General features: G+C 33.6%; 1 protein-coding gene across 1 annotated transcript in view; it reads left to right on the top strand.

Annotated features, from left to right (window-relative positions):
• The window catches only part of LOC109072518 (Wilms tumor protein 1-interacting protein homolog), a 30,640-nt gene extending 19,969 nt beyond the window's left edge, over nt 1-10,671 (top strand). The window contains exons 3-8 of the mRNA XM_042744543.1: nt 2,670-2,737; nt 7,566-7,628; nt 7,870-8,000; nt 8,124-8,175; nt 8,286-8,354; nt 9,689-10,671. Of these exons, the coding sequence (XP_042600477.1) occupies nt 2,670-2,737; nt 7,566-7,628; nt 7,870-8,000; nt 8,124-8,175; nt 8,286-8,354; nt 9,689-9,841 (536 nt within the window). The 3' untranslated portion in view covers nt 9,842-10,671. The remainder of the gene's footprint in view (nt 1-2,669; nt 2,738-7,565; nt 7,629-7,869; nt 8,001-8,123; nt 8,176-8,285; nt 8,355-9,688) is intronic.
• Nucleotides 10,672-17,382: the final 6,711 nt, after the last annotated feature.

Here is a 17,382-nt window from a genome sequence, read left to right as displayed (position 1 = left end):
GCTGTTTTGTTAATGTATTTCCATTCACCACAGCGCAACAAAAGATCACTCAGTATTTTATCGTGTTTTAAAGCACAAATATCTAAACATTCTTGAATCAAGAGACAGTTGAATGAATTAAGATATTAAGTGTTATTTTATGAAACAATTTTTGTCACTTTTTGCTTAAAACAAGGAAAAGTATCTTAACCTTAATTCAAAGAGAAAGCAAAATTTTTTTGTCGCATTAGCAGATATAGTTTCTCATTATAAAACGTAATTTTGATACATTTTTAAGAAAAGAAAATTTAATGTAACGTTACTGTAATTGACTCTTGATTTAAGAACGTTTGGATATTTTTGTGCACAAAAATACTGATTGATTTTTTTTTTTTTTTTTTTTTTTTTTTGCAGTGTATTGAAATAATTGAACATTTCAGTTCAGTGAAAAGTTTAACAGCACTAACTGTGCCAAAGATTTGCTCAGAGTTCATCATACCAGTGAAGAGCTACACATTTGCCACAAATTAACCTAAAGTTTGCTGCATATAACCAGTTTTTTCAGTGTAGATGTAGTTGACTGTGGCTGCAGTCTTTGACAAAGGCTGGAGGAATCTCGCCATCCCTCCCCCTCCCCCCCTCTCTCTCTCTCTCTCTCTCTCTCTCTCTCTCTGTCTGTTTTCGGTGGTGGAGGGGGGCATTGGGACCAGCCGGTGACCTCAGGCTCAAAGAATGTCCCCATTTACTCAGACCTCTCTCTGTCTCTCTCTGTTTTTGTGTTGGGAATCTGGCCCTCCCCAGACATTTGTCAGCTCCAGAAATCTCAGTGATCTCAGCGTCGTTTGTTGTGTGTACACACGTCTACAGACATCCTCCTCTTTAATTCCCATCTCAGTTGTTTTAAAATCAAATCTGTATGATTTGCACCTTTTTATTACAGTTTTCTAAACACATCTAAGTGGTTCTTGATGGTGCAAAACTGCACATTAAAAATCAAAAGTCAAAGTCTGCTTTATTATCAATGCTTCCACATGTATAGAATTGAAATTGCGTAACTCTCAAACCCTTGGTGCATACAGATAACACTAACAGTAGAATGTTGCTATGCAGGTGTGTTGCTAGGGAATTAAAAAAAAAAGGAAAAAAAAGTTTTCCAGGTTTCTATATGGCTCATGTTCCTCCTCTATGAGATTTTTTCACCTGCTTTATGGTCCAGAAGGTGAACACCCTGCTTCTGCATCACTAATTGAAAGTCTCTCCTCACATCTGCGTGTGAATCGTGCTTTATCACTCTGAATTAAGTCGAGTGTTCGTTTCTCTGTCGGGCCGCTGGCTGTTTGAATGTGGCAAGTGCATAAATTTTGAGACCGTGAAAAGAAACGAGATGTCTGCTTGAGCGCTGTAAATTAAGGGAAGGGGAAAAGGGTCAGACTGATTTATGAACTCTGTGTGTGAGAGAGAAAGATGAGCGTTTGGTGGTTTTTGTGTGTGTTTGAATGCGATACAGAGGTCCTAGTCTCGTGCTAAGATAAGCCAAGATACGCCCATTTAGACATAAAACACACCATCTAAGCCACATGGTAAACAACCAACCTACGGCCCTAAGAAATCGTTTTGTTTTGTTTTTTTTTTCAATTTGAATTTTTCTGTATTTTTTTTTTTTCTGTTTTTTTATTTATTTGTTGTGTTTTTTTTGTTGGTTTTTTTTAATTATGTGTTTTTTTTATTTTTTAATATTTTTGGGCTTAAACAATTTAAAAACAATTTAATCATTTTTTATAGTGCCCTGAAATTAAATATCTTATTTTTTTCTCTCAAATTCTGTTTTTTTTTTTTTTTTTTTTTTTTTTTTTTTTTTTTTTTTACATTTTATTGGTTTAATTACATTTTAAATTTTTTTTTTTTTTTTTGTATTATTTTTTGATTTTTTAATTAAATGTTAAAAATCAATCAAAAATTGTATTTTTTTATTATGTTATGTATTCTGTTATATTTATGTATTTTAGTTTTTGTTATGAATGCATAAAACTTAAATATATCTCTAAATCCAATGAAAATAAAACAAACACTTTTATTTATTGTAAAACATTATTGTATATTTATATAAATTTGATGTTAAATTAAAAGTTTGATTGTTTGTGTCATTATTCACACAAAATATTTTTATTTGTATTAATATTTAGTATTAGTTTTTATTTTAGTGTTTAGTTTATTATTATTATTATTACATTAGGATGTACATTCCAGACAGTGCTAATATATTTCTGTCTCTTGTCGTGAAGACCTTTAAGTTTCTGTGTTTATATGATGTGATGATAGTTGTATTTGCTCATATATATATATATATATATATATATTTGCTCATATATCATTTCACATCCGTCGCTCAGATGTCTGAGGTGTTGTGGGAATGAACAGCGTACATTTACATATTACATTTATGCATTTAGCAGACGCTTTGGACTTACAGTGCATTCAGGCTTACATTTTTTTACCTAACATGTGTTCCCTGGGAATTGAACCCACAACCTTTTGCGCTGCTTTTATGATTTTATAAGACTGTTTGGAATTACAGTGATATTTCATCCACACAGCATTAAGACGCATGGAGTTTCTTCTGCAGTGTTTATGACTGCATATAAAATTAAACTTATGCAAGGTGGAATAATTTGATTTTTTTTCTCCCTCAGGACGGAGGCTACGAGGAAAGGCTTTCTATAATGTCAATGGAAAGGTTTACTGTGAGGAAGACTTCCTGGTGAGTATCAGATGTACATGATGTCAGATTTACAGTAATTGACTATTTTACTTCTGTCAAACTAAGATTTTTGTAATCTTCTGCTCGCCGAGGCTGCATTTATTTGACTAAAAATGCAATAAAAATGTGAAATATTATTGCAGTTTAAAATAGCTGTTCTCTATGTGAATATATTGTAAAATGTAATTTATTGCTGTGATCAGTGTCACATGATCTTCATAAATCATTCTAATATGCTGATTTGCTTCTCAAGAAACATTTCTGATTATTATCAATGTTGAAAACAGTTGTGCTGCACAATATTTTGTGGAAACCGTGATGCATTTAATTTTTCAAGATTCTTTGATAAATAGAAAGTTCGAAAGAACAGCGTTTATGTGAAATAGAAATCTTTTGCAACATTACAAATGTGTTTACTGTCACTTTTGATGAGTTTAATACGACCCTGATGAATAAAAGTATACATTTTTATCAATAAATCTTACTGATCCCAAACTTTTGAAACAGCTATGCTTGATGTGTCACTGTAAAATGTTGTTTTTGATGTGCTTTTTTTCTTAAATATCTTACAAGAACATGCAGAGATCATTTAATATATAACGACTAAATATTTATTTTACCGTCTTTGACACAGGAAGCCACATTTTTGCCTAATTTTTGGCATTATAAGTGTAACTATAGAAACTATTCATTTTAGAGCCTGAGCATGTGAACAGCTCAGAATCTCATAATTACAGTAATTCCAACACAATGTGAGGCATTAGTCTATTAAAACCCTTTTAATGAAACCGATGTGTCATGGACTGTTCTGTAGATACTCGTTCTGTAGATCCTGTCCTCGTTTGACGTTTAAAGTCCCGCTGTAGGTTAGAGTTACACCAGCTGTAGGATCAGAGAGCTGTAATGCTTCGTTTAATTGAACGTTTCCTAAGAGGGAGGTGGAGACTGGGGCTGTATTGATTAGTGCTCATTAGTGGATGGATGGATGGATGTCTCTTGGGAGAACAGATGCTGTAGCTCCGCCCACCTCTCCAATTCACTCCAGTGTGATCTTATTCTAAAGCCAAACTCACTCACTCACACACACACACACACACAACAGGAGCAATGGGAAGATCCATCACGAAGGAATCAACTTCCTGTGTGTGAAATCTGCTTCTATCAAGTATTAGTCATTTTGATATTATTGCCACTAGACTTTGATAGTAGGGAAAGATGATATATTGGCCAGGATAAATAACTGGTCATTTTCGGCATACATTCATACATACATACTTATTCACGTACTTATAATCAAATATTTGCGAGGGCAATTAACAGGTCATCATTTGGCATTTTGAGAGTTTTTTTTTTTATTAGCATATATTGGCCAGGACAAGTTACTGGTCTTCATTCATTCATTCATTCATTCATTCATTCATTCATTCACATATATTGGCCAGGACAATTTACTGGTCTTTATTCATTCATTCATTCATTTATTCACATATATTGGCCCGGACAAGTTACTGGTCTTCCTTCCCTTCATTCATTCATTCATTCATTCATTCATTCATTCACATATATTGGCCAGGACAAGTTACTGGTCTTCCTTCCCTTCATTCATTCATTCATTCATTCATTCATTTGTTCATTCATTCGCATATATTGGCCAGGACAAGTTACTGGTCTTCCTTCCATTTATTCATTCATTCATTTATTAATTTGTTCATTTATTCATTAATTAGTTCATTCATTCATTCATTTGCATATATTGGCCAGGACAAGTTACTGGTCTTCCTTCCTTCCTTCCTTCATTCATTCATTCATTCATTCATTTATTCATTTGTTCATTCATTCATTCATTCATTCTTATTTATTTGCTTGGACAAGTTACTGGTCTTCCTTCCATTTATTCATTCATTCATTTATTAATTTGTTCATTTATTCATTAATTAGTTCATTCATTCATTCATTTGCATATATTGGCCAGGACAAGTTACTGGTCTTCCTTTCCTTCCTTCCTTCCTTCATTCATTCATTCATTCATTTATTCATTTGTTCATTCATTCATTCATTTATTCACATATATTGGCCCGGACAAGTTACTGGTCTTCCTTCCCTTCATTTTTTTTTTTTTTCATTCATTCATTCATTCACATATATTGGCCAGGACAAGTTACTGGTCTTCCTTCCCTTCATTCATTCATTCATTCATTCATTCATTCATTCATTCGTTCATTCATTCGCATATATTGGCCAGGACAAGTTACTGGTCTTCCTTCCATTTATTCATTCATTCATTTATTAATTTGTTCATTTATTCATTAATTAGTTCATTCATTCATTCATTTGCATATATTGGCCAGGACAAGTTACTGGTCTTCCTTCCCTTCATTCATTCATTCATTCATTTATTCATTTGTTCATTCATTCGTTCATTCATTCGCATATATTGGCCAGGACAAGTTACTGGTCTTCCTTCCATTCATTCATTTATTCATTCGTTCGTTCGTTCATTCATTCATTCATTCATTCATTCATTCATTCATTCATTCATTCACATATATTGGCCAGGACAAGTTACTGGTTTTCCTTCCCTTCATTCATTCGTTCATTTATTAATTCATTCGTTTGTTCTTTCATTCATTCATTCGCGTATATTGGCCAGGACAAGTTACTGGTCTTCCTTCCCTTTATTCATTCATTCATTTATTAATTCGTTCAATTATTCATTCATTTGTTCGTTCATTCATACATTCATTCATTCATTCATTCATTCGCATGTACTGGCCAGGACAAGTTACTGGTCTTCCTTCCTTTAATTAATTAATTAATTAATTCATTCATTCATTCATTCATTCTTTTTTATTTTTTTTTTTTGTTAATTTATTTTTATTTTTTTTACATTTGAGAGTTTGTTTATTTATTTATTTACAAGTTTGTTTAATATATAAATTTTATATATAATATTATTTAACATTTTATTTTATTTTTATTATATTTTACTTTTTGTATAATTTTGTTATTTTGTAGTGTTGGTGAATATTTGTATTTAAATTAATTACATTCTTTTTCATTTAACCCATTTCATATTTTTTTGTACTTTTTCCAAATTATTAATATTTAAATACATATTATATATATAATTTTAATATATTTGTATTTACCATTAATTATTATATAATTTATATGTATTAATTTATTATTAGTATTTATTACAGTATTATTTAAATATTTTTATTTACTGATATTTACTATTATTCTTAGATATTTTACTTGTCCATTTTTTTGTATTTTTTTTTTCTCAGTATTTATTTAAACTATTGGCCACCTAGAATAGATATCTGCATTGGTATCATCCGTTAAGTGGTCAGCCACTTAATGACCCCAAACATCACTGTGTTGACGTGAGTGACTGAGGAACACACCGCCGGGGGTCCAGCAGATGGCCTGTCTGATTGGACGGGTGGGGGTTTCCTGGTATTGATCAGTCCCTCCCAACCCCACCTGCTGGCCCTCGCTCCACAATGAGCACACGCTCACACGAACACCAGCGCACCGCTCAGAAGAGTGTTCAGGCGAGTGGTGATGTCATCAGTACGGAATGGAACGGTGTTCCACGGCCGGACAGAAAGTTCCACGCCGTTAAAATGTAGCCTTTGGTTCCTACAATAGAATCCAAGGATCCTGTGTGGCCTCTGTCTCCCATTTCCATAGAGTGCATGTTTGATTTAATCCATCAAGTTGTAGATCTTCTCAGGAATCATGCTGATAATCATCTGGGATCTTTGGCTGATGTCTTAAGTGTTTAATAAGATGCACAGAGTTAAACAGCCCTGTAGGATGTTCCCGAAGCTCGGCACAGAGAGAGCGTGTCAGCGCCCCCTTGAGACGCATTCAAGAGTGATCCTGCTTCATTACTGGTGCAAGTTTTTGGAATTACATATTTTTTGCAGATGGGTAGCAGACAGGAATTGTCAAGCAGTGTGGCATCATATTATTTTATATACTATAATATTACTTAATTTATCAATACTTATATATAACAACATTTCAATTTGTTGTTTAAAATTTCATAGCTATTTTTATGTTTTTAATATATTTTTATAAAAAATATGTAATATATTATTTTGTGTATATAGTGCTTGCATTTTGGGTAGTTGACATGAAACGTGAAGCAGTGTGACATGCTTTAATTTATATTATATTATATATTTATTTAGTTCATTCATATATATTATTTAATATTTGATTTTTTTCTATTTAGTATTTAATACATATTTGAAATTTTACTTGGAGTGCGACCACTTAAAGCACCGTGATTGTGCACTAGAAAAATGTATCTGTGATTCCTCAAAAAAAATGCATTTGAAATAAATTAATTGTCCATCAAAGACACATTAAACGGACAGCAAAGACATTTCTAATGTTAAAGATTTCTATTTCAAATAAATGCTGTTCTTTTGAACTTTCTATTCATCAAAGAATCCTGAAAAATAAAATGCATCACAGTTTCCACAAAAATATTGTGCAGCACAGCTGTTTTCAACACTGATAATAATCAGAAATGTTTCTTGAGCTCAAATCAGCATATTAGAATGATTTCTGAAGATCATGTAGAAGACTGGAGAAATGATGCTGAAAATACAGCTGCGCATCACAGAAAAAACATTTTAACATATATTTTAATTGTTATTTTTTATGTAAATTTTTTTCTTTTTTTTTGTTTTTTTTTGATCAAATAAATGCATTTGTGGTGAGCAGAAGACAAAAAAACAAATAAAACAAACATGCAAAGTTAAATATAATCTTGCGTTTGAGTTGTGGTGTTTTTTTTCTTCTCTAGTACTCCGGGTTCCAGCAGACGGCAGAAAAATGCTTCGTGTGTGGTCACCTCATCATGGAGATGGTACGAGAGATTTGATGTATTGCACTATAACTATTGCTATCATTTTTCAGAGGAGGAAAGTCTCTTGTGAATTTAGAGGGAAGGCGCTTGTAATTTAGTTTTACCATTTTAAATAAATATGCAACCAAAAATGGCTTATCAAAGTTGCATCATCTATGTAATTCGAGACTATCATTAGAAACAGAAATGATGTTATTGTGCCTCATTAGTGTGTGTGTGTGTGTGTGTGTGTGTGTTGTAGATCCTGCAGGCTCTTGGTAAGTCGTATCATCCAGGCTGTTTCCGCTGTGTGGTTTGTAAGGAGGGCCTGGACGGTGTTCCTTTCACCGTGGATGTGGAGAACAACATCTACTGTGTGAAAGACTACCACACGTGAGTGGCAACCACGCTTTTATGCTATTTCATTACACATTTTTCATGCATAACCTGTTTAGTGCTGTTTTGGCTGTCCAGCATAACCAAGATGTTGATGTATGTTTCAATGTTTTTCTAAAGGGTTTTTGCTCCTAAATGTGCCTCATGCAACCAGCCCATCCTCCCAGTGCAGGTACGAGCTTTTAAATGCATTAGACTGATGTTGTATGAGTTGAATTGATGTCACATTTCAGGACTGTCCTTACAGAGGTTAATTAGGTGTGTGTGTGTGTGTGTGTGTAGGGTTCAGAGGAGACCATACGGGTGGTGTCCATGGATAAAGATTACCATGTGGAATGCTATCACTGTGAGGTAATTCAGTGGCAATAAATACTGACTAAAGATAGCCTGAATGCACTGTAAGTCGCTTTGGATAAAAGCGTCTGCTAAATGCATAAATTTAAAGGGTGCCGGTTCAGTCTCATTGTGAAGTCACTTAACCAGTTTTAACTCTACACGAGCACCGGTTCACTGTGATTCACTCGCGTCTGGTAAATGGCACCTAACAAGGGGTCATGTTTACACTCCGGTATAATGCATTGGTGTTATGTAAAATGTTGTTTTGTGTGTATTAGGCCATGGCTCAGGTATGAATGCATTAATATTGTGAAACATCGACTGAATATATTCAAGAGTGGGTCATTCAGCTGAAGTGTGAGACTGTGAGTTAAAATGTTGACTTGAAAGCATTTCTCAAAAAGGAAAGCTAAATTTTTTTTGCTAAAGAAAGTGATTTTGGGCTGCAGTATTATTTACAAATTTTAATTTTTAATGTAAAATGTAATATTAGTAATATTTTTATTATATGTAAGTAGTTTTTTAAATACCTTACAAGTCCTCAAAAAATTATATATATTAAAAATTATATATATTAAAAATTATATATATATATATATACAAATAAATTATTTCAGAAGTGAACATTTTATTTTTTGGAATGTATTTTATTTTAATTATTTATTTTAATTTTATTTTAATTTTTTTAACATAATAAAACAATCTGATCTTGATTTAAACGATTGACAGTAACAAATCTGACCTAATATAACCCTTAACAATGACCGTCAGAGATATGACAGTATGACATATGAAAATTACATTTAACAATCGCAAAAAAAAAAAAAAAAAATATATAATATATATATATATATATATATATATATATATATATATATATATATATATATATATATAACAATGACCGTCAGAGATATGACAGTATGACATATGAAAATTACGTTTTTAAATAGAATCTTAAGGAGACTGAAATGTATTTTATCAATAAAAATTAATGATTTTATATTTTTAATTTTATAAAAATTCGTTACATATTAATAATTAACATTTTTTTTTTTTTTTTTTTACAAGAAAATATGCCTTCCAATTTACAATTTGAACAAAACAAAATTGCCATGTGACAGATTTCGAGACACTGAATCAGCCTCGTGGTAATTTATTTACTGACCAAACTGCAGTTCTGGATTTCTTCCTCTGGCTATGGATTTTTCCAGATGTCTGTCTAAAAAGCAAGCTTTGTGCATTGAATTATTTACAGTGTAGATCCAGCCACAAGGGTGATGATTCATTGAAAAAGCCCTGACTTCATTTCTATCAAACACAGTAAGACAGTAACACATGTTTTGCAGGATTGCGGTCTGCAGTTGAATGATGAAGAGGGGCATCGTTGTTACCCGCTGGATGGGCACCTGCTGTGCCACCGATGCCACCTGCACCGCTTAAAAACCCCTCTACCGACCCACCCGCCCCCGAGTTACCCGCTCCACGTCACTGAACTGTGAACACACAAGACAGAAGGATCGTCCATTTGACCAACAAGGGAGGCTTTTATTATAATTTCACCCCTCATCATGGTATCGAGGGGTTGGGCTCGGTGTCCAGCGTTAGGTCTTCAACACTGCCGCAGGGGATCGGAGGGCGACCCATGCCTGTTTTTCCTCCAGAGCGCCAAACAACAGCACTGAACACACAGACTGAGATACGACTTCCTGTGCCTTCATCGGAAATCCTGCGTCGATCAGGCCACCGCCTTCGACATGCACCATTTCTGTCTCCTGCCAGATATCTGTGCCACGCTGCCCGGGGTCTTTAAAGGGACAGTTCACCTGAAATTAAAACTAGTGAACTTTATTAAAATGTTATTTCAAGGCAAGACATTACAGGAAAAAACATTGTTTTTTGGGCTATTTTGCTTCCATAAGTCGTAATTTATTTATTAATTTTTTTCAGTGGAAAGAAATCATCTAAAATATACATTTAAGTGTTTATTTTAGTACGCTTTATCTATGTGCATCTGTAGTTTTCAATTGCAATACGTATCAATACACATTTTCTCTTACAGAGGGATTTTTTCATATATGATTCACCTGATATATATTTAACATTTTAATCCAAAAACAAATATTTTTTAAATATAAAAATAAAAGAGAAATCCAAAACCTGCTCTGTAAAAATATACCAACAAAATGTAACAAGAATTTTAAACCAATGTTCATATTTCAGTTCTAGAAATGTTATGTACATTAGAATGCAATTTTAATATTTAATTTTAATTATAATTTTAAATTTGTACTCTTTTTCATTTCATTTCCATCTTGTTTTCTTGTACAAATGTTTACATTTTTGAAGCAAGATACACTTACTTGAGAAGCAAAATTACTTAAGTCTGGTTTTCTGAAAAATTAAGTTTTTATTAACAAAAATATCTGCCAGCGGTGTAAAAAAAAAAAAAATGTGGTTTTATGAAAAAAAAACTTATTTTGAAGGGATAATTTTTTTTTTTTTGCTGGTGGATATATTTTATCATTTTAAGAATGAAACTTTCTTAATTTTGATACATTTTGCAGAAAGTCAGTTTTAACATATTGTCTGTCAGTTAAATTTATCTTGATTTAAGGATGTTTAGATATTTGTATTTGAAAACAAGACAAAACTACTAAGAAATTAATTTTTTGCAGTGTATTTAACAATGCATCTTTTGAACAACATTTCAGAAAACTTGTAATACAAAACAATTATCTTAATGTACTATGATCAGTCAGTCGAGGAAAGTATGATGATGTCTATTAGTTACATTTTTCCTTATTTTCCTGTGGTGGCTTGCCTTAAATTGTCCATGAATTGTTCCGTTTTGGAACGACGTGAGGGTGAGTAAATAATGGTGAACTGTGCCTTTAAGCATCAATTTAATGGCAGCAATGGGCCGAACACTGATGCATCACTGGCATTAACTTCACCAGGTGCACATAGATGGACTAACAAATGTATATTTTGCTGAGGTCTGACATGCATCAGGCCGTTACGACCTGACACCAGCAGAACGGGGCTGGATCTGTGAACTCTTACGTCGTGCTCTTCAGACACTGGTTTGTCTCTTGATGAGGTGCCTTCCTGCCTTACATATTCCTTAACGTGGAGGAGACGCACTGTACTGTGTCTCAGGAGACACTTGAGGGACTCTAGAGGTGTGCAGGGGTCAGAGGTCAAGCCTGGATGTGCTGGACTCAACCAGGCCGGAGACCTGCTGCGTTCGTCCTGTGTTTGTGTGCGACACGCCGTCTTTGGCAGCTGCGATGCAATGAAGCGGAAGGCGACAGAACATTTTGCACATGTCAGAATAATAGTAAAGTCATGAAAACAACACCTGTAGAAGTCTGGGAATGATGGCAAAATTACTGATATTTTAGCTGCTTCTTTTCTGGATTCACGTGAACAAAAATGATGTGTTGCTGGAAGCTTATTGCATCACGTCGCACCTGTTTAGGACATAAGTGAGCGTGTATGTGGAAAAGAGTCTGTGTGTGTGTGTAGTTGTGTATATGTTCATGTACACTAGTGGCTGGGCCGCTGTGTGTGTGTGTGTGTGTGTGTGTGTGTGTGTGTGTGTGTGTGTGTGTGTGTGTGTGTGTGTGTGTGTGTGTGTGTGTGTGTGTGTGAGTGTGTGTGTCAAATACAGGGACCCTGATGGGTATTTAGACGCTTAAAGGTATAGTTCACCCAAAAATGAAAATTTTCTGTAATTTTACTCACCCTCAGCCCATTCAAGCTGTAGATGAGTTTGTTTCTTCCTCAGGTTTGGAGAAATGTAGCATTGCATCAGTGTCTCAGCAATGGATGCTCTGCAGTGAATGGGTGCCGTCAGAATGAGAGTAAGAACAGCTGATAAAAACATCACAATAATCCACAGCACTCCAGTCCATCAGTTAACATTAACATTAAGATGTTTTTAACTTCAAACCGTTTCTTCCGACTTAAATATGAGTTCATAATTTATAATAACGCTTCCTTCAGTAAAAAAAAAAAATCAATCTACCATTGTATCTCGCATCAGAATCCAGCCACATATTTGATTAGAGCTGTTTTGGCTTGTAAACAGTGCTTGATGTGTACAGATTTCTCTCCTGATTCAGACCAGATGACTTTTTCGCAGTAGAATACAATATTATGGATATTATGGAGGACTCGTATTGTAGCCGGAAGGTTTGAAGTGAAAATGTTGTGATGGATTTATTTCAGTTTTTGTCTTCTCCAGATGTTAACTGATGGACTGGAGTGGTGTGATGTTTTTATCAGCTGTTTGGACTCTCATTCTGACGGCACCCATTCACTGCAGAGCATCCATTGATGAGACACTGATGCGATGCTACATTTCTGTAAATCTACATCTTGGATGGCCTGAGGATGAGCACATTTTTACCGAAAATTCATTTTTGGCTGAACTGTTCCTCAAGTGTGTTAAATGCTTCTCGGGTCACTGTCCACACAGACGTCTGCTGTAATACTACTGACAGAACCGGGCTCTATGTGTTTCCTGACCTGAGAAGACCTGATACAGAGAGTCGTTTTTAAATCCAGTGACTTCTTATCTGCAAAGCAGACCGTAAAACCGGTGTGAAGATGTGTGTGTGCTGACTGATCACTGTACCGGAAGCACATGACCGTGTTTTTGGAGAGGGGGGTTTCCTGAAGGAATATTCTGGATTGATGTACAGCGTCTGTGACGTGCTGTCGACTGCCAGAGAAAACCTTTCTACTCACTTCTCACAACCGAGGTGTTTTCTGTGGTAATCGACAGCGTGAGTATTGAATATAATGACAGAATATTTCCCTGAACAGTTGAGTAACCTCAGATGTTTCCGCTTTCAGATCATTCCTACAAGTGTGTCGCGTAATATTTTTCTCCTTGTTGTCTTAATCCACTTTTAAAACATACTACTATTGCATAGCACAATGCTAGAGTCCCTGTAAATAAAGAGTGTAGAATGTATTTCCCGCATTTATCAGAGATTCAGTGAACGTAGCTTTCCTTCAGTTAGTTCTTTAAAACGGCACATCTTACGTTCTGTTGCATCACTCTTTTTTATCGTACAATGTTTTGATTTCCTAGCTATTTCATAAATAAAGAAAAAGCAAAGTAGATTTATTTATCTAAACGTGAAAAGTTTAAAGTTATTTAATGTATGAAAAGTCGGTTCGTATCATTTAACCGTAGGTTTATGTAATCTGCTTTTTCAATAAAGTGGTTTTTGTAGTTAACTTAAACTGTCGCAGTGATTTTATTTTTATATAGAAGCTGGGTTTTTATACAAAAGGACATCTCTGCAATAAAAACACTACTGATTTTTTTTTACTTTCAGTTCATTTAAATAAAATATTTTGTGAATCAAATAATGTAGTAATAACCTTTAAATGTGTCATTCTACGCATTGCTCTAAACACAACAAAATCAGAATTAATCATTTATTTTTCTTAATGTTTTGTTTTTGTATTCCCCACTTCTCTTTGCTGTTTTGGCCAAATCTATTAAAATTATTGTTTTTAGACATAATTTTTTGATAATTTTATATTTTTGATTTTTTTGAAAGAAGTTTCTTCTGCTCATCAAGCCTGCATTTATTTGATCAAAAATACAGAAAAAAAATGTAATATTGTGATATATTATTACAATTTAAAAATAATTGTTTTTTAAATTTATTATACTTTAAATTATCATTATTTCTGTGATGCAAAGCTGAATTTTAAGGATCATTATCACATGATCCTTTAGAAATCATTCTAATATGATGATTAATTATCAAAGTTGGAAACAGTTCAGCTGCTTAATATTTTTTCAGAACATGTGATACTTTTTTGGGATACTTTGATGAATAAAAAGTAAAAAAAAAGAAAAAAAAGAAGAAGAAGCTATGTTTTTAAAATATAAATATTTTGTAATAACAATATACACTACTGGTCAGTAATTTGGGGTCAGTAATCTTTTTTTCTTTCTTTTTTTTAAATAAAATACTTTTATTCAGCAAGGATGTGTTAAATTGATAAAAAGTGATAGTAAAGAAAATATATTATTAGAATATATATTATTAGAATTTTTTATTTAATTTTGAATAAATGCAGTTCTTTTTAACCTTTTATTCATCAAATATATTAGACAGCAGAACTGTTTCCAACACTCATAATAAATCAGAATATTAGAATGATTTCTAAATGATCATGTGATAGACTGGATGTTACATGTGACACTGAAGGCTGGAGTAATGATGCTGAAAATTCAGCTTTGCATCACAGGAATAAATTATTTTTTTAAAGTATATTCAAATAGAAAATATTATTTTAAGTTGTAATAATATTTCACAATATTACTGTTTTTTTCTGTATTTTTGATCAAATAAATGCAGGCTTGATGAGCAGAAGAGACTTCTTTCAAAAACATTAAAAGTAGTAATGTTTCCAAACTTTTGGTCTGTACTGTATATATTTATTTATTGGAAGGGATGGATATGACTGCCAGTATTGTTAAATTCTTAAGACTAAACGTTTCTTTTTTCTTTCAAACATGTTTTTCAAAGACATATTGAATCTAGAGCTGTCCATAGAACACAAACATCACAGATCGTTTTAATTGTGCAAATTTTTTCCCCTCATTGTTCTATTTAAATGAGCTTCCCTACATCATGACATCACATCCTGTTGTCCATACGGAGGTCTGAAGTGATTTGTTGTTGTTCTGTTTCCAGTAGAGATGTCTTGTGGTTTTCCTGTGGCATGTGAAGGGTCTGTGTGTTTATCCTCGGTGCATTTATACTGTAATCACGCCGCTGCACGCAAACACTCGCCGCACCCTGATGTCTGATACAGCTCCCACAGGAACAAACTATACGCTGTTACAACGGAGTTCTCAGTCAGTTATGTTGCATTTAAATACCCACTTAAAATGATCGAGGCAATGCTGTGAAATGCTGCGTAGCTGAAATCAAATGTCTTTTCATCTGAAAGGCAAAACACTGTAAAGACGCTCTTGTACCATGAAATCGTCATGATTCGTTTATCTGAAGTAATCCTAATGAGTTTCTATAAAGCAGCTCCTGTGGAGATTTTCAGATTAGAGCATCACACACACTCAAACACACACACAGACTGAACCTTAATTAGGTTGGAAAGAACAACTCTTAAAGGGATACTCCACCCCAAAATGAAAATTCGTCTTTGGAACACAATTTAAGATATTTTGGATGAAAACCGGGAGGCTTGAGACTGTCCCATAGACTGCCAAGTAAATAACAGTGTCAAGGTCCAGAAAAGGTATGAAAGTCATCGTCAGAATACTCCATCTGCCATCAGACGTGCAATCTGTGTTATATGAAGCGACGGGAACACTTTTTGTAAGCGAAGAAAACAAAAATAACGACTTTATTCAATAATTCCTTTGTCAACGGTCTTCTCTGTGTCTCTTCATATCACTGTATGCTGTGTATGCTCTTCTGTGTCCTCCACACCACAAGGATGCGCTGTTTCCATGTGTATTTAGATTTGATTTGAAAGAAAACAGCACATCCTTGTGGCTATGATGTTATGTGTGATCATTTTGAAATTGATAACTGTGTGTGTGTGTGTCTAACAAAAATGTATTTTGAAAGGTAAAAGCACTTCAGTAATAAAGTTAGTACTAACATGTTTTTAGTAGCCTACCGTGGTAATACTGTGAATGATTTTTGTTATTCAGCTGCCAGGTGAATTGTTTTCTATGGTACACAGCCTGTGATAATTAGCTGATTTAAGTCATTTATTGTGCATGAAGTATATAATCACGTTTCTGACAGACAGTGCTGTAACCCTATTTCAAAGACAATAGAAGCAATTATGAAATTACATGTAAGATAAGCTCTACTTAAGTGCTACTTAAAGGGATAGTTCACCCAAAAATGAAAAACCTTTCATCATTTACTCAGCCTCACGTCGTTCCAAGAGTTTTCTACTGAACTCAAAAGAGGATATTTTGAAGAATATGGGTAGCCAAACAGTTGCTTGTCCCCTTTGACTTCCATAGTATGGGGAAAAAAATAATAATACAATGTAAGTCAGTGGGGAACTTTTTTTTAATTTTCTCTCAAAATATCTTTGTGTTCAACAGAAGTTTGAAACAACATGAGGGTGAGTAAATGATGACAGGTTTTTCAGTTTTGGGTGAACTATCCCTTTAACTAAATAAAAGCAATCAGCAAAGTTCAAATAATTGAATTTAGTGTAAATGTAAACTGTAATAAAGTTTCATCCAGTTGCAAATAGGCCTAAGTGTCAGAAAACATTACATTCAGTTCACACTTTAGTATACATATTTTTTGAAGTGCAGTATTTCTGTAATTTAAACTTTGTATCTCATAATTCAGATTTTTTCCTCGCGATTCTGAATTGTTTTTCTCAATTCTGCGATTTAAACACAGAACTGTCAGATAAATTTGTAGTAATTGTGAGAAACAAAGTTTATACAGTAGCAATTCAGAATTCAAAGAAAAGAATTCAGAGGGAAAAAAATCTGATTCGTGAGCTCAGTAAATGAGCCCAGAATAAGAATGCAACCAACGCGTTTAATTACGAAATTTAATTCAGAAAACAGAATCCAGCTATTGAGCATTTTCTAACTCCGGTTTTGTGTTAGGTTTTTGTTTTAGATTTGTTATGTTATTTGTTTAAAACTGCAGTTAAAATGAGTTTATGCAATATATGCAGAAATTCTTCATAACTTGGAAATCCACAGGCCTTCTGTGAGCTCTTTAATTCACATCCAAATACATGTTTCACCAAAAGCATTTGTTATTTACTGCTGTTTAATGAGAGAGCAGCTGCGTGTGGATATGACAGTTATTACAAGTATATTTAATCGAAATTACATGCAGACGTTTCCAGAGAAACCTTCATTTAGTGATTTTAGGCTGCAAGCAGAGTTTCTCAACAAATTTTGCTGAATTTTCCACAAATAAGAAACAAACAGGTTTTTCTGTTTCATAATTGGTGCAAAGAATGCATTAAAAAGTCAAAATTGCGAGAG

Source organism: Cyprinus carpio, chromosome B18, assembly GCF_018340385.1.
Source record: "Cyprinus carpio isolate SPL01 chromosome B18, ASM1834038v1, whole genome shotgun sequence".
NCBI classification, from domain to species: domain Eukaryota; kingdom Metazoa; phylum Chordata; class Actinopteri; order Cypriniformes; family Cyprinidae; genus Cyprinus; species Cyprinus carpio.
Note: the sequence above shows the minus strand (reverse complement) of the source record. Positions and strands in the feature narration are given on the sequence as shown.